This window comes from Balaenoptera physalus, assembly GCF_965194825.1.
Source record: "Balaenoptera physalus genome assembly, chromosome: 2".
Classification (NCBI taxonomy): Eukaryota; Metazoa; Chordata; class Mammalia; order Artiodactyla; family Balaenopteridae; genus Balaenoptera; species Balaenoptera physalus.
This window is the reverse complement of record NC_138883.1, coordinates 44,447,389-44,474,843: the sequence shown is the minus strand read 5'-3', so window position 1 is coordinate 44,474,843 and position 27,455 is coordinate 44,447,389. Positions and strand designations below refer to the sequence as shown.

The window sequence follows — 27,455 nt, the reverse complement described above, 5'->3', positions numbered from 1 at the left end:
GAAGGCAGAACCATGTTCCAGATACAGAGAACCTCCTGTGCAGAGAAACCCGGAGGTTGGGGAGAAGGAGCCTGTAAGCACAGGGACTTATGAGTCATTCAGTGTTGCTGGAGCGCAGCTCGAAATGGGTTATGTTAGAAATGAAGCTACAGGTGGACAGAGACCAGATCACGAAAATCCTTGTCTGTTGTCAGGGGGAGCTTGGAATATGCTCGATAGTCAAAGAAGAATCCTTAAAGGGTTGTAGGCAGAGAAGTTCAAGATCAGATATGCTTGAGGTCCCTCACTCTGGTGGCAGCGGTGGGCCTAGCCCTGGAAGCAGGCAGCACGCAAAGCTGCAGTATTGGTGTGAACCTGAGGCGAGGGTTCAGATGAGCTGAACCAGGGCAGTGGCGATGTGGGTGGAGAGAAGAGCTTGAGTGTTTAAAATGCTGATAAAGTACAGTTGGCAGGATGTGATACGTTTGGCAGGGAGAAAGGGAGAGGGGCTCTGATGATGACTTCTAGGTCTCTTCACTTAGATAACTAAATGAGGGAGATAATGAAATTTACTAAGAGAGAGAACACAGGAGCAGGAATTATTTCAGGGAGGAGGATGAGAAATCAGTTTTGCATGTACGGACACTGAGCTTCTATGGAACATCCAGAGTTGGGGTGGCTTTGTGGTGAGGGTACAACAGTAAGTTGGGGATAAGGTAAGTTCAAAACTAAGGGAGAGGCATTGCTGGAGACATTTGGTTTCTTTAGTTTGTAGCTGGCAGGTGAAATCAAGATGGTGAATGAAGTCACCCAGGCAAAGCAGAACGAGAACAATGTCCTGAGAAAGAAATCTTGGGAAACACTGGCTTTAAAGGAGTGAAATGCAAGAAGAGGAGCCATTTGGAGAAAACACATAAGGAAGATCCAGAGCCATAGAAAGAAAACCAGAGGATGTGAGGTCCAGATGTCAACTCAGTGGGTGTGGCTGGGGGAGTGACCCAGTGCAGCAGAGGGGTCCCCAGAGCCTATCGTATTTGGCAGTTAGATGGTCATTGGGGACCCCAGTGAGAACAATTTCAGTAGAGAACTAGGGTGAGAACGGAGGGTGGAGGCTGCAGACGTGGACGGTGTGAAGCCAGTCCTGAGCCTCGCCGTGACCCTGAAACTTGCCTTCAGGAAAGCGTCCTCAACATCAGCTTGCTCTTTAGTCATTTATCTCCATCTCAATGAGGTGAAACGAAGCATGCGCAGATAATGTGTATACCGTGAACAATACAATGAGACTGCCTGCCTACAGAGTCAGTGAATGAATTGGAGACCTCTGAAGTCTTCAGAAGCTCCTCATCCTCAACCATTGCTGACATTATCCTTTGACTGGTTAGCCAGTCACAGACTCAGCTTGCTGTGTACTGACGTGGGGTGTCACATCTCCTCGTTAGCCTGCGTGTGATGTGGCACTGGGCCACACACCTGTCTTCCTAGATTGGGCTCACCCTGCAGACTACTTAATGTATGATGTACTGCTTGTCTTTGGAGACAAATGCTTAATTTTAATGAATATCGTATGATTTTGAGAACAGCTTTATTAAACTCTTCCATCACAGGCTCCTTTCAACAGTAGAGTCCAGTCTTGCTTTACAGGCCTGTTCCATCCTTCAACAATTTGCTGTCCCCTTTCCCAGCCCACTTCCCACTCCCTGCCTGACTTGAGCTTTCAGCTCCCTCATTTCCTCGATGCCCCTACACTTGCCTTCCATTTAATTGAGACCTAGATCCTTTTGCTCATCTTTTTGATCCCTCCATCAGCCCCCTGCTGGCTCTGCTTCCGTCCCCATCCAATGTAGACCCTGTGGTTCATACTTTAGCATCTTTCCCTCTTGTCCTTCTGTCCTGCTTACCTAGTAAAACCCCTAACCCCAGCTCCGTCCAGCCTGCCCAGGCCCAGCTCAGGCTGCTGCACACCTTTCCACAGCCATGCGGACTGAGGCTACTGCCCCATATCCACAGCCCCTGCGGTCTCCAGCCTCAGCTGAGCATGTATTTGCTACCTACAAGTCCTTGTTATGTAGCCCTCCTCAGCTTGTGGAGTTTTCTCACAACAGACGTTTCAAATTATCTTGACTTTTCTTTATCCATTAATTTGTACATGTTACATGGTCAGTAAATGTTAGTTGATTCTGAATCTTAGTATGAAGCAAACTTTTAAAGGCAGTGTGTTCAAACGTGTGTGTTTGAAGGGACATTCACAGTTTGATTTATAAAAGGCTGTTGGAATCAAAGAAATTCTCACAGGCTTAGCCTATATACATTATTTTATGGAAAACATAAATAGTAAAATGACGAGGCCTCCAAAATGTTTTAGTATATTCTCTGTATGGATGCACACATAACTTTCTGCTCTTAAGCATACTGCCATCTCTTCTGTGTTCCACAAAGCTCTGACAACTTCAGCATTTATTTTCAGAATTTCCTCACAGTTTTTCTTGAAGACTTAATAGGAATAATAAACAGGGAAGGCAGGTTGTTTTAGTCAGGATGTTTGGTTGCAAGCAGTTGACTCTGGCTGTGTTTAGCAGAAAAGAAACATTGAAAGGAAGTTGGGAAGAATGCTGCAACTCAATAATAAAAAGACAACATAATTTTAAAAATGGGCAAAAGATCTGAATAGACATTTCTCCAGGGAAGATGTACAAATGGCCAATAAGCACTTGAAAAGTTGCACAACATCATTAGCCATTAGGGAAATGCAAATCAAAATCTCAATGAGAGGGACTGCCCTGGTGGCGCAGTGGTTAAGACTCTGCGCTCCCAATGCAGGGGGCCCGGTTTCGATCCCTAGTCAAGGAACTAGATCTCACGTGCATGCTGCAACTAAGGAGCTGGAGAGCTGCAACTAAGGAGCCCGCCTGCCGTGACTAAGGAGCCTGCCTGCCGCAACTAAGACCCAGTGCAACCAAATAAATAAATGTTTTTTTAAAAATGCTTTTAAAAAAAAAATCTCAGTGAGAGACCACTTCACACCCACTAGGATGGCTAGATCAAAAAATCAGATAACAAGTGTTCACTAGGTTGTGGAAAAATCAGAACCCTCATCCATTGCTAGTGGGAATGTAAAATTATGTAGTGACTTTGGAAAACAGTCTAGCAGTTTCTCAAATGATTAAGTGGGTTGTCATAGGCTCCAGCAATTCCACTCCTAGTTACATACCCTAGAGAAATGAAAGCATATGTCCACACAAAAACTTGTACACAAATGTTTATAGGCACACTATTCATAGTAGGCAAAAGGTGGAAACAATCCAAATGTCCATCAACGGAAGAATGAATAAGCAAAATGTGGTATATCTATACAGTGGAATATTAATTCAACCATAAAAAGAAGTGAGATACTGATACTACAAGTTGGATGAACCTCGAACACATTGTGCTAAGTGAAAGAAGCCGGTCATAAAAGTCCACATATTCTATGATTCCATTTATAAGAAAGCCCAGAAGAGGGAAATTCACAGACAGAAAGTAGATTAGTGGTTGCTTAAGGCTGGCAGTGAGATTGGGGGTGGGGATAGGGGGGAGATAGTTAAAGGAGATAGAGTTTCTTTCTGAGGTGATGAAAATGTTATAAAATTGACTGTAGTGATGGTTGCATATATCTGTAAATATACTAAAAATCTTTAATTGTACACTTTAAATGGGTGAATGTACAGTATATGAATTATGTCTCAATAAAGCTTTTTACAAAAGGAAACATTCAAATCTAGCATTGGAAAAAAAAAGAGAGAGAGAAGGAAGTTGCAGAGCTTGCAGAATTTCTAGGAGGGCTGGATTACCAGGCTCTGAGCCCAAAATATTCAGAGTCCTGGGCAGGTATATGCTAGTGAAACCACCACTGCTGCCATCTCTGGGCCCCAGACACCCCAGCTTACACCACCAACACTGCCCTGGATTCTGAGCACTGCCCTTCAAAGTGCTGCCATTGTTGTCTGTGAAAATGATGCACAAATCCCACCAGCCATGTCTGATTCTGTCTCCATCCCTGCTTCTTGGCCTCACGATTTTCCAATTCAAAGAATGGAGCAGGTGATTCTGACAGACAGAGCCCGGGTCATACACCCATGCTCTAGCTGCAAGGGAGATTGGAAAAGTATCTCGTATTTTCAGTGTGTATAATAGGAGGGGCCGTGCCTCATAAACTCGTATCCTTCAAGCATAGGAGAGGATTTTAGATGTCAAGCAGCAAAACCAAAAGAAAAGAAAAGGTCCACTACCCTTTTGTCTTCAATTTATATTAGGACTACAACCCAAATTCCTATAGACTGAGTTGATTTCTAAGCAAGCTCATTTGAGATGCTAAAAAGATCAAGATTATAGGTTTGATTTCCATTACTGGTTTTATAATCAGTTACCTTCTCTCCTATAACCTTACTCAGCAGTCTCACAAATTATTTCTCTGATACCAAGAAAAATCTAGTGAAAGAGTATATGGATTATTTGTTGTAAAACCATCCTGACCTTGGCAGGGGGGTGGTGTGGGACAGAAATCAGGTGGGGAAAATTCAGATTATAAAGACCTTGCTGTTGTAGGATAAGTCTTCAATAAAATGCTAATGTACATAACTATCTGTAATAGTCTAAGGTGACTGGATAAATTTTATCACTGAAGTTGATAATTTTACCTTTACTCTTCAATTTCTAAAACCTTATGAAATATTTGAAAAGGCAGTTAACATAGTTCATAATTCCAATAATTAATGTCAACAATTCAAACACTAGGATGTCTTCTGATCATAATAATGTGTTAAAAATCATTGTAGATTAGTGAATCATGAGTTTTCTTCCTGAGGATTTGTACATATCAGTTCTCTTTAATTAACTGTTTGGTGGTTTTAAACTTTAACTAATTGCCCTTTCAAAAAAGAAAAAAAGGTTAACATCAGTCTTGACAGGTGTTGTGTACAATTCAAGTTGGTAGTATGTTGTGTTGATAAAACATAGACATAAACACGATTCTAATAATGGACAAAACTTTTGTTCTGTTCTATTCTTCACTCAAGGAGGTGCATAGTTAACCAAGTAAAAGTACAATGTATCATTAGTCTGGAATAAATTATTTGACATTAAAACTAAAATAACCATCTTTTACCCCATAATGTCATGGTCCTAAATAGCTAGACTAACAATTTCAATCCTGGTTCTGCCACTTAATTACCTACCATAGGACTTGGAAAAATTACTTGGCCTCCCTGAGCCCCAGTTTCTTCATTTGAAAAAAGGAGACAAATCACATCTACTCATAGGGTTATTGTGCAAATTAAATGAATTAATATAAAGAAGGCACTTAGAGCAATACCTGAAACACAGCTAGCAAGAAACTCAATAAATGTTAGCAAATTATCTTGGAAATTTGCTGATTTGTTTTTTTAACTTCTTATTTTGACATAATTTCAGATTTATAGAAAAGTGGCAAGAAGAGCCCAATTCTTTGTCTACCCTTTACCCAGGTTCCCCAGATGTTAGTATTTTACCACATTTGCTTTATCCTTGACTCAGTGGGTATGTATGTATTGTTTTGTTTTGTTTTTTAACCATTTAAGAATAAGCTGCAGTCATAGTATCCTTTTACCCTTAAATGCTTCAAGATATGTTCCTTAAAAACATTTTCTTGTATATCCACAGTGGAGGTCTCAAAATAAAGAAATTATCAGTGATACAACACTGTTACCTAACCTTCAGACTTGATTTGATTTTTCTAATTTTCTCAGATGGTGTGTGCTTATAGTAGAAGAAAATCCTAGATCATGTCTTTTATTCTATTGTGTTATCCCTTTAGTGTCTTTAATCTGAGACGGTTCCTCATGATTTTTTTTTGTTTTTTGTTAAGACCTTGACATTTTTTGATACATACAGGCTAGTTATTTTGTACAATGTCCTTCAGTTTGAGTTTGTCTTTGCTCTTGCTTAAATTCAGCTAATGCATTTTTGGCAGGAATGCCATAGAACTGATGCTGTATTCTTTTTATTGCAATAGATAAGGAAGCATATGATGTTTGTTTGTCCCATTACTGGGCTGTTAACTTTGATCATGTGGTTAAGATTGTGTCTGTCCGGTTTGCCACTGTAAAGTTACCATTTCTCCCTTTGGAATTAATCTTTTTACAGGGCGATAACTTTAGACTATGTACGTATTTCTGTTACTGCAAACCTTTTACCCACTATTTTGGTATCCATTGATTATTGTTATGACAGTTGCCAAATGGTGATTTTAATTCCATCATTTCTTCTACAGTTATGAGTTGACTTTCCATGGACTTTCTCTTCTCACCCAATTTTTGTATCACTATAGATTCATAGATTCTTATTTATTCATTGGGTTACAGTTTATTACTATATTTATCTTGATGATCAAGTTATCCCCAGTTTGGCCATGAGAGCCCTGTAAGCTGGCTCCTATGTCCTTTTGTCATGTCTCCGTTTGAGCACTTCCTTTCTTTTAAGTAGAGGAAGGAATCTTGTATCTTATGCTGACTGTCCAGAGTCATATTGCGAGCTGAAACTTAGAAGTTCCTTTAAAATGTTACTAATACTTTAAGATTAATTCATTCTCTCATTTGCTAAGTTTCCTTTCTGTGCTTGGGGCTAGAAGCTTCCAATCTAAGTGCAGTTTAACTCCAGTTCATATTTCAAAAACAATGTCAAAATAATTGTTACAGACAATTAAATGCTATCAATATGCAGAGTTGGGCTAGAAACCAGGGAATTGAAGAGAAAATTGAGAAAAGAGGAGAGTTTTAATAAAGGAGCAGCGAGGATATTCAGTTCAGCACTACAGTATGAGCAAAGGTGCAGAGCTAGGAATAGTCCTGTCTTATTAGGGAATTTTGAGGAGCTTGACTAGTTGGTGGGAGATCATGTTGGTAATTAGTGGCTAGGGGTGTCTGGTTTATTGGGAGCCTGGATTCCAGGCTGACTCATTTCTAATTTATCCTATAGGGGTGAAGAGTATTCACAAAGAGTATGTTTCAGAAAGTGTAATCTGATGTTATATTGCAGAAGAGTTGGAAAAACATAAGACAAGTTAGGAAACTATTAAAATAATTGAGTCTAAGGCAATAGGAATATAAATCGAAAGGACTCTGGGAAGGAATTTGGAAGGAAGAAATAACTTTAGGGTACTGAATCAGGATAACTGGGAGAATGGGGTACTCTGCAAGAAATAGGAAACTGATGATTTTTATAAGGGAAAGAAAACAAAAATTGTAAAGAGAAACTCAAAGAAAAACAGGTTTGGTGATACTGAAATTTTTTAGCTTTTTTTTTTTTTCTATTAAGATTGATTAAAAGCCATACAATTACTCCATAATTTTTACACAAAGCAATACAGCTAAAAAGTAATGATCTGGGCCATATAATATCATAATTATTAGACACAGAGATGCTTGCTGAATAATGCTTGTAAGCAATAGATTTTCAGTAATAGCTTTAATTTTCATAGCTTTAGATGTATAGTGAAATAGGAAGTTGTTTTGGTTTGATATGCCACATTACCAGTTTCAAATCTTATCTCTGAATTGAGATCCAGTTTCCTTGACTGATTTGAAATGTGGGGCTCTTGTTGGCATTTGGGGGCGAGGAATTTGTTTCCAAGTGTAGTATTTGATTCTTCAGGGTTTCTAAAATTCACATTCCCATCCTTCTCTTTAAAAGATATATCATTTTTAACTTTGACTTTGTGTAAAGAAGAAATCATCAGAAACTAAGAATCTAGCTTACAAGATCTTAAAAGCACCAAATATTGTGACCAAGACATATTTTGTCAAATGTTGGGAGATAAATGTAGGAAGTACCTAGATCCAAACATTCCACAATAAGTGAATGCTCCTGAACAGATATTCTGCCGTTTCATTAATTTTTACAATTAAACACATTTCAGTCTTAACCAGTCGTTATCATTCTTCTTCTTAGATATAGCAAGAAAAATGACCCAGGTTTGTTATCTCTCTAGCTACTGTCTCTTCAGGCTTTCTGAACTGGCTTGAATCCTAAAGGTTACATCTGAGAACTAAACCTCATCCAATCCATAGGATACCAAGCAGGTTTGTTCATTTGTTTGTTAATAGGTTAATATATGGACTTCATAATTAAAATCTGTTGAAAGGAATTATTACATGAAGTAATGTATTAACCATCTAATGTGTTGGGATAGTGCTGGGCGACTGTCATAATTGCTGCTGCTACAGTTCACATAAAGGGAAATAAAGTCGGTTCTTTTTGTTGGGAAAGAAGATTTCATGTTATCTGTATTTGCAGGCTTTCTGGCTCATATGCTGGAGGAATCCTTGCTGCGGGGGTGTTTTCATTTTCTCGTCTAACATGGCAGTGGTCCATTGCAGCAGAGGTTTTTAGCTTAAACAATCTGTTTGTGGGGCTGCTTATGGCTCTTACTGTACACTTTGAGGAGGCAACAACTGCACAAGAAAGATCAAAGGTAACCTATTTTGATCAAAGTGGAATCACTTTTTGTTTTAATTTTTAGACAGATGCTCTATTTCTTTTTAACTTTGGTTTAGATATTGTCTATCTATTCTGATTACTGTCAAGGTAATCTAGGCATGTTGAGAGAGAAAATATTCTCAATTCTTTTACTCTGAACCATGAGAGCCTTTATAAAACATGAAATTTTTTTTTTTTCTTCCAGAGTTCAAAAGTTTTTTGGAGAATGAGGGTATTCTGAAATCCCTTTTGAGTCCTATGGGAAAGATAGACTTGTTGGTTAATCCACCATCATGTGTGTGTGTGTGTGTGTGTGTGTGTGTGTGTGTGTGTGTTTGTGTGTGTGTGTGTGATCTTAAGATGCCAAGTCCTAGGTTGACTACCTTAGATTATTTACCATTATGGCACATTGACTTATTCTCTTAATTGCAAAAAAGATCAAATTTGCACTTTTTTTTTTTTAACTAAAAGTAGAGGATCAACTGTAAAATGAAGTAGTCCCAAAGAGATTACAGTGACTTCTAAGGCCAACACTATCATCAAAATAATTTGAAATGTGGAGGAACCCTGTCTTCTAAGGGCTTACCATCTGTACATTGAAGAGTGCCAGTTCATCTTAGTATATGCGCAGCCTGTGTCATTAAAGATTACAGAAACAAAAGAATGTAAAAGTTTATCTGTGGCTTCCATAAACAAACCTGTGGTGCTATTAGAGTTTATTTTTTGTTTAAAATAAACTTTTTTCTGATTATGAAAATAACACATGTTTAAAAATAGCAAAAAGACCACCCATAGAGAACCAGGTTTCTAAATAAAAGTGTTATATTCAATATATTTAATTCAATAGGAGAAAAAGTAAAACAGAATTGTTGAACTTCAGTTCTAGATTTCACTTGAATGAGAATTACACAATATCCTGTTACTGTTAGGACATGTCATCATATAGGACTTTCTAAAACTTAGTTTGAAGACACTTATTTAAGGTCACTCTGCAATGATTTGATGAGAATGAAAAATAATAATAAAAAATAATGGTGATAAATATTAGTGCATGTTAAAGCATGAATGTTTGCATCTAAGAGGTTGATTTTAACCTGACTTATTGTACAAATGCTTAGCTTTAATATAAAGAGTAGCTTTTTACTATTGTGCTGTTTTTGGTGAATTTTTAACTTGGATTTTTTCTTTTATTTGTTTTCAGATAGCTAAAATTGGTGCTTTCTGCTGTGGCCTTAGCTTATGTAATCAGCACACAATAGTACTCTATGTTTTGTGCATAATACCATGGATTCTCTTTCGACTTTTAAAAGAGAAGGTAAGTTTTTGAGTAAAAATGAAAATTCATAATATTTTATTTATGCCCACTATGACATTTATGGAATCAGAAAACATGGGGCTTGCTTTATTTATTTATTTATTTATTTATTTAATATAAAGCTTGATAGGAATATCATTGAATCTATAGATGGTGTTGGGTAGTATGAACATTTTAACAATATTAATTATTTTAATCCATGAACATGATATATCTTCTCATTTATTTGTGTCTTCTTCCATTTCTTTCATCAGTGTCTTATAGTTTTCAGTAAACAGATATTTCACCTCCTTGGTTAAATTTATTCCTAAGCATTTTATCTTTTTTGATGTTATTGTAAATGAGATAGTTTATTTTTTTCCAGATAGTTTATTGTTATTATATAGAAACACAACTAATTTTTATGTGTTGATTTTGTATCCTACAACTTTCCTGAATTTGTTTATTAGTTCTAACAGCTTTTTGATGGAATCTTAAGGATTTTCTATATAAGATCATGTCATCTGCAAACAGAGACAATTTTATTTCTTCTTTTTTTTTTTTTTGGCCCTGCTGAGCTGCACGTGGGATCTTAGTTCTCCCACCAGGGATCGAACCCCTGCCACCTGCAGTGGAAGCGTGGAGTCCTAACCACTGGACTGCCAGGGAATTCCCACTTCTTCCTTTCTAATTTGGATTCCTTTTATTTCTTTTTCTTGCCTGATTACTCTGAGTAGGACTTCCAGTACTATGTTGAACATGAGTGGTGAGACTGGTGAGTGGGCACCCTTGTCTTGTTCCTGATCTTAGAGGAGAAGCTTTCAGTCTGTCACCACTGAGTATGATGTTAGCTGTGGGCTTGTCATATATGGCTTTTATTACGTTAATGTATGACCCACATCCATTAAATCAGAATTATTTTAGAGTGGGATCAGCCACTGGCTCGGCTCTGCAGATGGGCAGAACTGCTGGCTGAGATCTCTGCTCTGGCACTGCTGCAAGCAGGAACGTGGTCTGCCAAGATTGGAGACTGGTTGCTGTAAGGCCTGCTCCCCTTCTCCGTCTCTATCTGATCCCCAGTGGTTGAGCCCTGAAGATCCCCCCAGTGGTCTCTGCGAGATGAGAACTGAGTGAGCCTCCTGGGAAGCATCCTGCAATGCTGGGGGAGCTGGATATCCACCTTGGGCTCTCTTTTTCCCGCTGGAAAAACTGTAGTCCTAGGGAAGTCCTCTTGGTGCAGTGCTGTGCTGGCCTAGCGGAGGGGTGACATGGTCAGCGTGCCCCCCGACACTTCGAAAGCGGTCCTTCTCAGTCTCTGTGGTCCAGGAGTATGCTTTAGCCTCAACCCCAGTTTCTGGGATTTTCACAGTGGGGCCATGTCTGTGGATAGTTGCTGATGGTGTTTTGTGAGAAGGACTGAAGTTGGGAATGATTTATGTTGCCATCTTGATGGTGTCACTCTTAGCCAGTCTTCTGATATCACAGGAGGTGCATTTAGATATCAGAGAGGTACATTCTCTGGCATGAACTTAAAAAGCAAATCTTTTGTGTTAGTTCTTTGAAGAGAGAGCCGTATTCTTGTATAAAACATGCAAGACTCATAGCTGACAAGTTAGGAGCCTGGTCTGAGAGCCTGTTTACTCTGTACTTAGATCAGCTACTGATGAATGACGAAATTTGGGGAAGTATGACTCTTCAAAGGACCTTTTATTTTCATTATTTAAAGAGCAGAGGCTAGAAAATAAGATCTACCAGTGAAGTGACAGGGAGTTGGATCTCACTGGTCAGGTGATCTAAGGCAGAGCTGGAAGTCCTGAGTCAGTTGGTTGCAACCCTGACTGCTCACTTAAATTATCTGGGAAGCTTTAAGAAAGTAAGTAAGAGAGAGTGTGCATGTGTGTGTGTCTGTGGGTATCTGTGTGTGTGTGTGTGTGTGTGTGTGTGTGTGTGATCCCAGCACCCTAAAATAATTCTGATTTAATTGATTTGGGGTAAGGCCCAGATATAATATTTTTAAAAAGTTCCCCAGGTGATTCCAGTATATGTGCAGCTGGGACTCAGAACCACTCTCCTGCACTCTCTGAAATAGTTCTCATGTGAGTGTTTCCCTGTTTATTTCCCACACAAAAGGAAAATTCTGCAGCAACTGCATCTTGCCATTCTAAACTGAACCTTATAATATGCAGAAACTGCCAAAATCTAAACATTTACTTTCTTTAAAGCTACTTTTAAGAATAGCAAAGGCATATTTTTAAATTAGTTATTTCTTACACTTTTTTCATCCCATCATTTTTATGAATCTCATTACCACTTTAGAAATGTCAAACAAAATTAGTACTATAATAAAAACACTCCATTTTCAATTAAGAATGTTTATTTGAAAATGCTGATGGAAGTCAACTGCTTTTCTACTTCTGGTGAATGCAAACTTTGGTACTCATATTCACTGTCACCTATGAATTTTCCTTTTTTGTAAAGGAAAAATGGGCAATTTCCAATCACAATATTTGTAAGAGACCCCTTTCCCAGTTACTAAAGCAACCACTATTTGAATCTTTCTAGTATACCAGAATTCTTCTGGACTTAATCTTTATAAAAATTTGGCAGTGTTGTCCTTTGTTTTAGAAATGTGAAGATGAGAAATATATTCTCCTTGAGGCAAGACTGTTGCATGCAACAACAAATTTCCTTCCTTCCTATGTAAATTGAGAAAAAAGAACATTTGGATGAACTGGGATGTTACTTAAAAGCTAGCTTCATTTGTGCCAAGTATTTCCATGAAATGTCCAAAACACTTGTAGAAAGAACATATTGTCAATGTACAGTCATAATAAAGTATATAGTTGAAGTCTGCTCCTGATGATGGGAATGAAGTGAATCAGTATTAGAACAATATTTTGGGCATTTTCAAAAACGGCCAGGCACCGTAATCACTTCCAAGTGGGTTATCTCAGCTGTGCAATGCTGCATGTCATGACATGGTTTTAAATGTAAAAGATGCATTAAACATGATACTCATGAGTCTTTGCTAATATTATTTGCTTCACTCAGATTTCAGCTGGCATGCAAAGGAATTCAGACTGATGCAATTTTCTAGTAATCCACAGTAATCAGAAAGTTTAACATCGTATTCTGTGGTGACTTAATATAAATTGAGAGATCAGCTCTGAGTAAACATATTTGATGTTTTCCTTGATGTGTTCTTGAAGTTCCAGGATGAATCTGACTAAAATAAACATTATTATACATGTGACACCGTGTGCTCTGACGCAGGAACTCTCCCTGGGCTCTTTGTTGAAGTTGAGTCTGTACCTCTCTGCTGGTTTGCTGCCCTATATCTACCTTCCTATCTCATCCTACCTCCATCAAGCCCGTTGGACCTGGGGAGACCAGACAACATTGCTAGGATTTTTGACACATTTTCTCAGGGAAGAATATGGAACATTCAGTCTGGTAAATTTATATTTCAAGCCCTTTTAAGGAAATAAGTGGCAAAACTTCAGTGTTCTGCCTGGACCTTGAGTGGAAAGAAAAAAAATCAGTGTTTGTATCAGTGACAGTACCTGGAATTTTCATTTGTTACTGTATAGCAGACTTGCCCCTTGGAATGTAGCCTTTCACATATGTTAGAGAAAAAAATGAATCACTTAATCCGACATCATCCCTGTTGTATATCCTGAATATATTTTTCAGGATAACAAGCAGTAAAAAGACTGCTGCCAGCAGGTGAAGCATTTCAGTCTTGTTAGCATTGGGTATCACTTTGGGCTCTTGGTCTGTGATAAAAAATATTTGGAAATGATTAAGGGAAAAAAATCTCAAAAATTTTAATATACCTTAATGAGTATATTTGTTTCTTTTTTTAAAACATATTTGATGAACAGTGTTCATGTTAGTATTCAGTGGGGGATCTAAGTATGTAAATGCTTCATAAAATATGGTCTCATTCAATGGAAACTGTATGTTCTAAAGAATTTCAAAAGGCCTTTCTTTCCCTAAGACATAAATTAGGGGAAAACACTAAATGTGGTTGTAGGTAATGGCTATCTGAAAAGTGAAGGGATAAACAGATGGGTTTTTATTTTAAGATAGACAGTTGTATCTGATTTTCCTTTCATGGTTTGCACTTTTTGTGTCTTAAGAAGGCAAATCTCAGAAGACTACAATATTATATGATAACATTTATACAAAATTCTAAACCATGCAAAAACTAAACAGTCTATTGCTGAAGGATACATAAAAAGTAGTAAAACTATATATTTTTAGAAAGTAGGGGAATAACTAACACAAAATTCTTATCCCCCAGTTACCACTGGGGGATAAGAAAGCCCCTTTGAGAGCTTTGTGAGATACCTTATGGTATTCGTGCAGTTCTGTTTCTTCAATGAGTGGTGAGTCTATAGATTTTTTAAAACTCTTTATTCCCTAAATATATATTATGTATGTTTTTTGTATGTAGGAGGTATTTCATAATGAAGTCATTTAATAAAAGGATAATTATTATTTTTTGACTTAGAAAGTTTGGTACTTTAAATTTATACTCTGGTTTACTTACATGGTTATTCCATTGAAATATTGCTTGAGGGCCAGTCCAGATTTGAAATGTGTATAATTCACACATAATTGTGAAATTACAGGCAGGCGATAATGAGCTTTAACCAAAGTGCCCAAAAAAAGAGCTTAAAGAGACTTTGTAATGAAAGTGTAAAATCTGTTAGTTCATTAATGTGTTAATCATTCCTGCTGGAAGAGTGTAACTGATTTTTAGCCAATTATTGTCTCTGAAATTATTCCTAAGGGATATCTGTGTTTAGTTTTCACTGACTTCTCCTAAAAAATCCAATAAGGCTCTGAAGTAAACACTTTGAATGAAGAGACAAGTTGCATTGTATATTTAAACATGTATCTTTTAAATCAGGGTAATTAAAACACAATAGTCTACCAAAGCTTCAGTTTAATGCTTATGCAAATAAACTTTTTTATGTTTAGGCCAAATCTGAAATAGGATCCAGTATGTCTGAAATATTGCTGTGAGTATGAAATATCTTAAACTATTTTTAAATGAATTCTTTATTAGTTCCTTTAAATGATTTTAGGGATTTCTGAGTTTATCTCTTTGTGAAGCAGTACGTCTGAGATGTAGTTTTCACCTCTGTGGTTAACAGTTTTTGTGTATAATGACAAATATTCCAGCATTTCCTTCAATAAGATAAAGCTTAAAATGAACAATAAATAAAACAGTAAATAAGACTATTAGGAGACTAAATAGAATATATAAAATGAAAATGTTTCAACTTTCAGTTGTATACAAAATTACCCAATGTATTGTTGCTTTAGAAATAACTTTTTCTTTGTTTATATCTTCTTTCTTTTGGAGACATTTTAGAACATTGTATTTAGCACAATTTGAACAATTATTTTCTTGTTATTTTGGTTTGAGCTATATTCATTTAATTCTTCAAACATTAATTTATTTAATGTTTTTTAAGACTTCCTTTAAGCTGTCCGTAAGCTCTATTTTTGACTTGCATATTTTTAAACATCCAGCCTTATTAGAGCCAGCAAATATATTTTCATCTCTATTATCTATTAGAGTTCTTTGAAAAATGGGTTCATATTTGCTTTAAAACCTATACAAAGCTGGGATGAAGTGAGAGAGTAACATTGACATATATACACTACCAAATGTAAAATAGATAGCTAGTGGGAAGCAGCTGCATAGCACAGGGAGATCAGCTCGGTGCTTTGTGACCACCTAGAGGGGTGGGATAGGGAGGGTGGGAGGGAGACACAAGGGGGAGGGGACATGGGGATATATGTATACATATAGTTGATTCACTTTGTTATACAGCAGAAACTAACACAACATTGTAAAGCAATTATACTCCAATAAAGATGTTAAAAAAGAAGACTATACAGATTAAGGCAACTTGAAAAATATACATACCAGTTCTGTAATATTCTTAAAATATTTTCAATATAAAATTAGGGATGAATAGGTTTCTCTAACACTAAAGTGATCTCCTAACTATTAATATGGAATTCACAGGACTACTTGAAAACTATTTTAAAAATATGGGGAAAATATTTCAAATCTATATGTGAGGTAGTTCACAGGTTCTCACAGGTTCTGTCTTGTTCATTTGCTAGCTTGCTTGCTTCCTTCCCTACTTCCTTCTTTTCTTTTTAAATTACTTTCTTTTTACTCCAAGAAATGATACATAATTATTACAGAAAATTTAGCAAATACAGGTAAGCAAACCAAGAAATTAAAATTACTATAATTCCAACATACAGAGATAACCACTGTTCTTAACCCATTAACATTTTTGTCTATATCCTTCCAATATTTTTAATATTTTTGCTTGTTTTTGAAAATGTAATCATAATGTATACTCTGTTTTGTTAGCCTGCTGTTTTTCATTTAACACCATATCTTGAAAATATTTCCCTGCCACCAGTTATTCTTATATAACCTTTTGAGGTTCTTACAATTGACTTTAAATATTTCTTTTTATGTCTGACAGAGACTTTTGTGGCTCCTTTTTCTTTTCTGTTGGGAAGAAGGTAGCAAGAAGCTCAGTTCCCGTTTTAAAGATAAAGACAACTTTATCAGTGTCTCTGGGCTTCTCCTTTGTTCTGCTTTTCTCCATGCCAAGACTCCCTGCCTGCTCTTTTCTACCTACCTTTGAAGTTGTTATCACATTCAGAATCACTAGTATATTTTGTCTTAACAATCCCACATGAACTCCAGAGAAGCCTCAAGACTAATCGTAGGCCATACATCTAACTTTCATTAGTTGCACGTAAAAGTCATTTATTGGGGAACTTAAAGGCCTCCTTTGCATTGAAATAATAGCAGTTAGGTCATATACTTAGAAGAAAAGGCTTGACGAGTGATGACCGCTCACAGCGACACTCTTTGCTCAAGCGAAATCGTAACGTGGTATGCGGGCGTAATCCTAGCACTCTCTGAAAGAGTGAGAGAGTTTCTAGTCTTTAATTGTTCCAGGTGGACAAGAGTATTGAGAAAGGCAACTCATAATTAACTTACTAGAAAATCCTTCAACATGATGGAAGCTAATCATCTGCTCTTTTCCAGTCAAGCAAATTACATTCTTTCTCCATGCATATCTTTAAATTGCAATCCTGTTGAACTGCATACTGGAAATTACTGAATCTAACCCTAGGCAGTGACCACGTTTTAGAGCTTACATTTAAGCAACAGATCTCCAAGAATAAATTTTGAGACTGACTTCATTCCTTTTGAAGAATGGTTTGAAATGGGCCTCATGCTGGAATCAATTTTTCAAGTGTATTTGAAAATGAGTAAGGATATCTTCTCATAGTAGATAAGTTTCCATTAGTAAAATACACATTGTGTGGTTTCCATAATTATGGCATCACATTTTCTTCAGTAAAATTGCCAGTAGGGAGAAGAAAGTTCTTTGAGATAGTGTATAGAGTCATTTCTTTTTTAAAAATTGGAGACTGCTAGAGCTATTTGAGAACTCAGATAACACTTAGAAAATGCTTATTAGTTAATGAAAGAATTTAGATTAATTGTAGGGGAAAAATACATTTCTTGGAGATTGCTTAAACATTTTTTGAACCAAATAGTATAGAAAACAAGGAAGCCTTTTACGGAAGAAGATAACCTAGAAAAGGATGGTTAGAGATCACTTCTCTTTCCTTTTTTCTTCATGATTGGATCTCCAGAAAATTATTTGACTTGTTTTATTTTCAGTTTCACATGACTTCTTATCAAACTAATATAGGATACAAATTGGTTTATGATATCAGTATAGTATACCAATATCAAAAATACCGAATAATTATTTGTTCTTATCTCAGGTCAAATTGTGTAAGTTGTTAACCAAATGTTACAACTGGAAAATATCTTAGACCGTTTAACTCTTTCTTGTGGTACTTTTTCTCCCAAATTTAAAAGAATACAAAATAATTTTAAAATCTGACTCAAAGCCTTAAAATTATTCAGTGCATAATCAGATACAGTCTGTAAAGAATGCTTTATTTTGAACTAACAAATTTGTTTTTTGCCAACAATAAATTAGATTGTCTTTTACAGTTCTCAGGTGACAAATATGAGGACCCAACTCTCACTCAACATTCAAGCCCTTGCAGTTTGGGCAAATATATGTTTAGTAAGAAAGTGAGTAAAGTAATTCCTTTTTCCATTATTTTTCCCATGTTCATGAATTGAATTAATATATTCAATATGTCATTATAGAACATTGCCAGTAGTATTTTATATTCCAAATAAATGACTCTAACCAGTTCTATTAAGGCAAATATGTATTGCTTTTTTGCTAGGTTTTTTTTCTAATTATAAATTAATGACTTTGAAACATTGAACAGTATATTATAATCTAACTAGGTGGGCCATCTGATATCTTAAACTTCTGGTTTGATCTCTTCCTATCCCATAGCCAATTATTGTTGCTTTGCAAAAGAGGCAAACAATTATTTGAACTCCCCTGAAGAAAAAAGTAAACTCCAATGATAAAAGGAAACCTAAAAAATATAGCACTATTAACCTCCATTAATTTCTTGTTCATTTACTTTCTAGCCTGTTGAGTGTATTTTATGTGAATATATATTTGTATATACATTTATAGTTTTATTTCCTTAACATTATATTTTGAACGTTTTCCCATACCATAAGAGATACTTAGAGTCATTTAAATTTCTGTATAATACTCCATACTATAACCTAGGACAATTAATTTAAATGTTCTCCTATTTGAGGGTCTTAGATTGCTTCCACTTTTTCCACTATTATAAGTAATACCAAAGCATTGTTGTGGATTAATTCTTATCTACATTTCTGGTTCTTGCTTAAAAATTTATGCCCACATGTCAAATTACTGGGTCAATGAATGTGAATATTTTCTTTAAGGCTCTTGATATATATTATCAAATTAACTTTTCTTGAACATTGTACTAACATATATTCTCATACAACTGCATTCTCACCAGCACTGAGATTTGTCATTTTTAAATCTTTATTATTTTGATGCATGAAATTACTCTTTTGTTTTGCACATGTTTAATTACATCTTAAATTTAACAAGATTAGTAATTTATATTTCTTTTTCAGATTTTAACTTCATATCTTTTGCTGCATGGTTCCAAATTATGCTGTCGACAATATGTAGTGCAGTGTATGGTTTATTACTATGCTTTGGTTATCTATTCCAACTCATATTTTTAAACCTAAGATCTTTCTTTTTTCCTACTTAAAAATGGAAAGTTTTTTAGTTCCAAATATTTTGTTCATAGTTTAAAACTATGTAATATTATTATTGATATTCATGTCACATAAATAATTTTGGACATATTTTAATTTTTTTTATAGGAACAGACGGAACTCATCATTAGTATGGCTTTTTACTGGAATGTTTTGCATTTATTCATTGTTCTTTGCTTGGAGGGCAAATTTAGATATTTCAAAACCACTTTTCATGGGTGTGGTAAGTTTTACTTAGATATATCCTTTGACCAGTAAGTTAGTGAAGAATGTACAAATTTGTCTTTCATGAATCTTGTAGAAGAGCAAGTTATCTCAGAAATAGTTAAAATTGTATATACATTATTATAAATCAAAATTTAAATTATTGAACCAGTAAGGCTAAGCCTTCTTTTTTTTGGGGGGGGAGGGGGGCGGGAAGCATTGTTTAGTTAACACAATAGTTAAATAGAAAAATAAATGTAAGGTAGATTTCAGTGAGTCATTTTATATGTGTGCTTGCAGATATAGGTACTACTGCATTTCTCCTGGAATTTTTTTTAAAAATAGCAAAGAAATATGGGTTGTAATTAGGGGCTCTATCAACACATTCCCTTATTTCTTACCTCACCAGTCCAAGCCTGTGCAAAAGAGCAAGTATATTTCTGTTTTTCCCTGACTACCATATCTGAGATTAGAGTATTTCTTCTCCTTACAGAAGAAACTATATAAATGTAGATAGCTCTTTTTTCAACAGCTGAAACAGTTTGTGTGTGTGTGTGTGTGTGTGTGTGTGTGTTCAAGAGGCCTGATGAATAATACCTTACTTGAGCACCTGAGTTCTGAATCAGTTGAGAACAAGATAAACCAGTACATTGGGTGGGAGAATCACCTTTGTTACCCATAATGCTGAGATTGGAGAATGTGGTTAATATCTGTGGGGAAGGGAGTCTCCTCATTCTGCCTCCCTGGATGGGCTAGTCACAGGCAGTGCTGCACAGGGCAGGCCTCTCCCCTCCCCAGCTCGCCTCACCCCAGAGTCTGCCCCTGGACAAGTACTTCCTATGGGCGGCTCACTTCCAAGAGGAAGAGAGAGGAAAGAGGAGGGCTATGCAGGCCCAGTCCCAGCTCCCAAACTCCCCAGTCAGCTCAGTCCCTACAGTCCTTCAGGAAGAAATAAGTGAGGGTAGAGAGAGGCCAGGAGTGTTAATACTACTGGAGCTTCTCTACATGGAAGGAAACATCAGGGGTTAAGCAAAAGCATTTCTCCACCTCTTCTGCTTTGCATGTTAGAGTAAAGAGTTCAAGATGAAGTTTGTAGTATAGAAAAGAATGTGTGGATCCAAAAAGGGAGATCCACACGTCAAACAGGGAAGGAGGAATGCTTGAAAAAATTGAAAAGTAAAGTGACATGGAGTTAGGTTGGAGAAGTCAGTTAAGAAGACCTAAATGACACAGGCATAGGCAACTAGATACATGCAATATGTTTTTAAAATATATAAATACCTGATTGATTGCATGAACCAGTCAACTGGACACCCTGTTTGCATGCCTCTTCCACAGGTGGAACGATTCTGGATGCAGAGCAACGCAGTGGTGGCTGTCCTCGCTGGCATCGGTTTGGCTGCACTTGTTTCTGAGAGTAACCGAGTACTGAACACCAATGGGCTTCAGTGTCTGGAATGGCTTTCAGCAACTCTTTTTGTAATTTACCAAATATATTCTAATTATAGGTAACACACGGTTATTTTTATGAAAAGTAGCATTCAAGCCAGAGGCATTTGGATATTTAGATTCTAGGGGTTTGTCTTATTTTTACCTTCCACTAGTTTTCAAAGGGAGACAGCTTGGTCTGAATGCAGTGGTTCTTAGACTTTTGAACAAGAATCTCAGCATGAGTGATGTGTAGTTTCAGGCCATTGCAAACAAGGTTTTGGGTGGTGCATGTAAACTATCTGTATATTTTCCACTAAGGAATCCTAGAGATGCTTTGTAGAATCTGGAGTGTACATAAAATTCCATGATCTAAAATACCACTTAGATGGAGACTAAAGACATTTGGGGTTTTTTTGTATGCCCTAAAATAATTCACTTTATGCTTCAAAGATTTCATCTTTTGAGTAATTCTTGGCCCTTATCTAGTACTCTCTGTAGTAGTGTATATTAAGTATTTTAAATAATCAAAGTTCTAGAAGTTTCTTAACCCTTATGCATTATTAGTATTATATGTATTTTTCAAAATCTGCTTAATAACCATTATAATGAAAACTTCAGTCTAACATAAAAGATGTAGAAGTTTAGATGATAGTTCATTTATTTGCAGCAGTATTGAGTAAACATTACAGAAGTGGAAGAGTCCATTGGAGTTTTGTTACACTGAGATTTGATTGGTACTTTAAAAGGTTACATTCCCCCTTTCAACTTAACTTGAAAAACTGATGTTCTTTATAATACTGAGGAAGAGCCGGTGTTAGGAAGGCTGTGTCACCAGGAGGCCTTGTGGGAAGGGGATGCGGGTCCCAGATACAACTCCAAGCTCAAGAAGGGTTTGCCGAGCCCATAGTGTGTTTCCCACCCTTTTTTTAAAAAAGAGCCTTAACTATTTATTTTATTTATTTGTTTGTTTTTTTGGCTGCATTGGGTCTTCGTTGCTGTGCGCGGGCTTTCTCTAGTTACGGCGAGCGGGGGCTCCTCTTCGTTGCGGTGCGGGGGCTTCTCATTGCGGTGCCTTCTCTTGTTGCAGAGCACCGGCTCTAGGCGCGCAGGGTCAGTAGCTGTGGCTCGCGGGCTCTAGACCGCAGGCTCAGTAGCTGTGGCTCGCGGGCTCTAGACCGCAGGCTCAGTAGCTGTGGCTCGCGGGCTCTAGGTGCGCGGGCTTCAGTAGTTGTGGCACATGGGCTTAGTTGCTCCACGGCATGTGGGATCTTCCCGGAGCAGGGCTTGAACCCGTGTCCCCTTCATTAGTAGGCGGATTCTTAACCACTGTGCCACCAGGGAAGTTCCACTCACCCTTGTTTTATCCCAGTCTTCTCATGGCTCAGGTCTTTAGGGCAATTCCGGTTCCACACCAGGGATGCCTGCACAGACTGGGTGGTTTGGTTTGGTTTTGATTCTTTTTTTACCCTAGGTGAATGGAATAGACAGCAACTTTCCTGGGTGGCAAAATGTGAGGCATCGCCCTGCAATGTAGGGAATCACAGTAGAAAATGGTTGCATCAGTTACAAAGGCAAGGATAATATTTTGTTCCTGGAAGTATTCATTTGCTTTGTGAGGCTAACCCAGTGATTCAACTTCAGGCTGTGTTTTTCAGTACCATTACATGTAATGGACCTGATAATAGCAGGAAGGACATTCCTTGTTCTGTTTTTCGATGCTTTTCCTTTCTTGTATTCTTTTTCTTTTTTCATGGAAAGCTCTCAGAATTCATGCCAGTTTTTTCTTTGAAGTTAGAAAGTCCACTTCATCATTGAAAAGAGTTGTACTGCTACTGTTGGCAATGGCAAATAATGCCTGGAGAGAAGTAAACATCTCAACAAATTATTCCTTCCCTTCTTTCTCATTGGTCTCATTCTCTAGTGATTTCTGAGTCTAGAAGGGAGAGAGGAACACAGGGAGTCTTTGGTCCAGGGAAGTGGTGGAAAGGATCAACCTCTATGTGCAAGAGAGTCACACAAACGTGCAAATTTATGCCAGAAACTGGCAGATTTCCTTTTGCATTTCTGAAAATTCCTTTGAGCTAAATGGAATTAACATGAAATTACCTTAAACTCCAAGTGGAATCAGAAACCTTACTTCTTTTTAGTGAAATTGGATATGCTTTTAGGAAAAAAAGTACTTATTATTGACCACTAACTGATTCCCTTTTTTATGGAAATGATAATGAATTCCAGAAGTAAAGCAGTATGCTGATTTTTCTCAATTGCACAATTAGTTCCTTCTTTTTTTTCCCCAGTTAATAGTGTTCCCTTTTCAAATATATGCATGCTCTTAGAAGATATGTTACAATATTTTAAAGCACTAAATGTAGATTGTGTGATGGGAAAGGAATGGAGCAGGAAATAAGCCCAGTCTTATTAAAACTAAAACAATGTGTTGCTATTTTAATATTTTGTAATCCTTTTATTTAGCATTTGTGACCAAAGGACCAACTATGTGATCGATAAGTTTGCAAAGAATCTTCTAGCCTCTATGCCTCATGATGCAATTATCTTACTCAGAGGAGATCTCCCAGGGAATTCTCTCCGTTACATGCATTATTGTGAGGGACTGAGGCCAGATATTTCATTAGTGGATCAGGAAGTAAGTATATGAAAGATACACTTAGAATATAGTAGTAGTGATCATTTTAAAACATATGTTTTTTAAAGAACTATTTTTTTTAAACATTGAGTGGGTACAGTTTCTATGATCACTCTTAGTTAAAATATATATCACATTCTTTTCTTTATTTTAACTAATAGGAAATGTCATGAGTTGCTTCATTCCTTTTTAAACTGAATGTTCTAAGATTTAATGTGTTTCATATTAGATTCAAACAGCATCCTAAGGTCTCTAGTTCACATGACAGACCATGACAATGTTGTGTTGTATATTTATTTTTAAATTGTTCTTTTACATCCAGCCAACTCAACCATTCAAATTAACACTTCCCAGTGATCCAGGGATTAAAATAAATTAGGTTGACTATAAAATAAGTCATACTGCAGGTTGGTATACATTTCATGCAAAATAGAAATTATTGACCACAATTCTGCTATAGAATTTATTTGTAAATTTTGTTGATCTTATGACAAAAGTATTTTTGGAGAGGACTTGTGAAAATTTCAAGGTCTATTAAAACAATCTTCTTGAACTGAAAAAAATATATGTAAACTATAGGATTTATTGTTTAATCCATAAATAGTTAAAGGGAACAAATCTTTCTCTGGTGTTTTTAGAACGGTTGTCAGGAAAAGAGAAATTCTTAACCTTGAAAAAATACATTTAGTTTGATTGAGCAAACTATTAGGCACAATACTTACTTAATAAATTTCATTCAATTAATGAATAATTAAAATTTTTTGAGAAGACTATAAACAGATTTGCAAATATAGGGAAATTTGAAAATTACACATTTTTTAGAAGGAGTTTGCATTTATATCATGTACACAAATGATTAATTTGATCTTCAGTCTAGCATCTGACAAAAGCTAGATCATTTGTTGAAAATATGGTATCATACTATGATTTTAAATACTATTTGGGATGACAGCTACTATGATTGAGAAGCTTGGATTTCAAAGTTAATTAGACCCAAATTCAAGTCCTCATCCTCTCACTTCCTGGATGTGTGACTGGGGTCTATTGATTTTTCCTCTCAGAGCTTCTGTTTCCTTATCTATAAAATGGAAATGATCATTAGATAAGTAAGTTAGGATGCTTCTGAATGTAAGGAACAAAATCCCTGACTACGAGTAGCTTAAACTATGGAGTTTTTAATCTCACAAGACAAGTAGTCTGGAGAGAGGAGGTTTAGGATTGATAATACAAGCGGTTCCATGAGGGCAGTGTTCTGGGGCAGCTTTTCTGCGGGTCTCCTGAACTGATGGATGCCTGGTTCCAAACGTCACATGCAAAGTGCTTCTTCTGGGCTCTCTCTCTTTCTCTCTCTCTCTCTGTATTGGGAGTAACATGTACCCCAGAGGCCCCCAGCAGACCTCTGCTTGGGCCCCACTAACCAGTATTGGGTCACATGACCACTCCTCAACTACTCACTAGCAAAGGAGAATCACTAGAACTTCCTGATTAAAACCAGGATTGTGTTAGTTGGAAAGGATTGGCTGTTGAGTGGGCAATCAACAGTATCTGATATAATTTAATTATTCTCACATAATAAGGTTATTATGAGAATTAAGTTAGAAAGAGTAAGGCCATAGCACACAGTGGGTATTTAATTAATGTTACCATACCCAAGAACTGAAACTATTGGGTAATAAACTCTAATTCAATAAGTATTTTTTGAGTATTTACAATGTACACTTAGATTAAAATTAATTTGTCACTTCTAGTTAAATGACTTGTATAGACAAGTAAAACATAAGCGTAATTGCTCAAATGATGATATCCAAACTTAATGAAGCTTTGAAGGTGTAAGTAGGAGTCTTTTCTTTAAAAAAAAAAAAAAGAAATCCGTACATATAAAAGTATAGAATGAAGTATATATTAAGTATAGAATTAAGAAAAAAATTTTGATACTAATGATTTATTTTAATCAAAAGGATATGTAATTAATTTGGAGCTACTAATAAATTCAGATAATTTAGCCAAAGGGTTTTTAATTTTGAGGCCTAGGTTATTATATAATTGAGCTTCTCAAGGGCAGGGATTATATCTTCTTCATTTTCGGTGAGCAATACTTGTTTTTTGAATGAATGAATGAAAGAACAGAGTAATGACACATCTCTGTATTTTGCCTAGGTTGTCTAGTCTGGCCATCAGAAAGGCATTTCAGGTCCAGCAAACATAGTTTGGGAACTATTCTATGCCAGGCATTGTGATAGGTGCAGAGGCAGTGAGATGAAAACAGTCCCTTTCATGTAGGAGCTTGCAGTCTAGTGAGGAATAGGCTAAGAGCTATAACTGAGGTAGGTACAAAGTGCTGTAGGAGCATGGGACCTGGGGAGGGCATCTGAGAGGAAGTGGTATTTAAGCTGGTTCCGAAAGTTCAGTACACACTCTCTAGGCATGAGAACGGGAGGTCATTCTGGGTAGTCTGGCAAATGCATGGAGGTAAGTGAAACTAGGTGCTGATTTTATTGATGGCTGATAGTTATAATTTAAGGCATGAAACCTAAGGTCTAAGTCATTAGAAGAATAGTCAGTGCCACATACCTCAGTTGCATTTGTATGTACTTTTCAATTATGTTTATATTTAATGAGTACCTCCACATTGTAGAACCTTTTCATTGTCCTTGATAAAGTTGATTCTTTTTAAAGAAACATATTAAAAGCATGATATCATATTTTATCTTTCTGGCAGATGATGACTTATGAGTGGTATTTACCCAAGATGGCAAAGCATTTACCAGGCGTCAAATTTCCTGGGAACCGGTGGAATCCTGTGGAAGGAATATTACCTAGTGGAATGGTCACATTTAATCTTTATCATTTTCTTGAAGTAAATAAACTGTAAGCACTCTTTTCATATAATAGCTTTTCTAAAATCTTAAGCTTTTCTAAAATTGTTTATGTAGCAGCTGTGCTTCATCCAAAAGACCAATTTTCTACACCTATTTCCCTGTCACCGGTGAGATTATCTCTGTAATTAAATTGAATATCTGTGCATAAATGAGGCCAGGCAGAAATAAATGTTATTGTTCTGGGTAAAAGAAAAATAAAGACAGATTAGCAAGAATAGCAAATAAGATCTTAGTACAATTCAGAGAAATTGGAGATGTGCCTGCCTACTTGAAATCATTGCAGGTAGATCGCAAGCAATTATAGTTTCCCCCTGATCAACACCATGGCCCCCTTTTAAGTTTAATGCAAATGTTTTCCAGGAATAATCACTATATAAAAATAGCTTAAGGATTTTTTTCTAAAGGATAAGGCATTTTTATAAATAAGAAAAACACCCACAGTTATGCTGGCTGAGATAACATATGAGAATTGTGAATTCTATACTTGAGAACATAAAATTATTCATAGTTAAGGTCAAGAATAAATAACTCCTTCAGTGGTAGTGTTGAACATTTTTCCTGTCTGTGAAATGCTTGGGATTGTCCAGAGCGTGAAGAAGAAAACTTATTTCATAATTTCTATTCTCTTATAAAGGGGACTTCAGAAATTCTTTGTAAAAGTTAAACTATCCCTTACCAAGAACCTAATGATGTGGTACTTTTGGTGTTCAGAGCCTGAAGTTTACTGTGGCTCATGAAGTAATATGAAGGTGATAGGTACAAATGTGCTGTGAGAGTAATATTTAATTGTTCTATTTTGGAATGTTAACAATTAACATCTCCAAATCAGCATTTTTTGGTGAATTTTATTTAATTCAACCTTATAAACATTAATTGAACCTACTATGCACCAGTTTGTATTAGGCAATAAAGTGAGACAGTTCCAGATTTAAGTAAGACTACAATCTAGTTGCATCTATACACAGATATGAATACAATTGGCCATAATATGATGGCATAAGCTCTATACTAACAAAGCCTTGTAAAGTGTGAGACACAGTAAATGTTCAATGTGTGTTTACTAAATAGATGATTTAATTGACAGTATAAGCCAAGTGTTATGGGAGCATGGATGAGGAAGCAATTAATTCTGCCCAGGGGCATTTATTCAGTATTTATTTAATAAATATTGGGTATTCAAAATGTCCCAAGACCTATACTAGCTGCAGATGCATGGGTGTGATCCCTGCTGTTGCAATCTTTCACAGAGGTGTCAAGTGGTACCTT

General features: G+C 36.4%; 1 protein-coding gene across 5 annotated transcripts in view; it reads left to right on the top strand.

The window, feature by feature from the left end:
* Window positions 1-27,455, top strand: part of TMEM260 (transmembrane protein 260) — a 62,078-nt gene that overhangs the window by 19,107 nt on the left and 15,516 nt on the right. For 3 of the 5 annotated variants that reach the window (XM_082450400.1, XM_082450402.1, XM_082450401.1), the window contains exons 4-12: window positions 8,284-8,461; window positions 9,668-9,781; window positions 13,034-13,213; window positions 14,750-14,790; window positions 17,850-17,933; window positions 19,140-19,254; window positions 20,574-20,743; window positions 23,139-23,310; window positions 26,030-26,178. In XM_082450400.1, coding sequence (XP_082306526.1) covers window positions 8,284-8,461; window positions 9,668-9,781; window positions 13,034-13,213; window positions 14,750-14,790; window positions 17,850-17,933; window positions 19,140-19,254; window positions 20,574-20,743; window positions 23,139-23,310; window positions 26,030-26,178 — 1,203 coding nt within the window. The remainder of the gene's footprint in view (window positions 1-8,283; window positions 8,462-9,667; window positions 9,782-13,033; window positions 13,214-14,749; window positions 14,791-17,849; window positions 17,934-19,139; window positions 19,255-20,573; window positions 20,744-23,138; window positions 23,311-26,029; window positions 26,179-27,455) is intronic. The other 2 variants (XM_082450403.1, XM_082450404.1) reach the window with 2 other exon arrangements.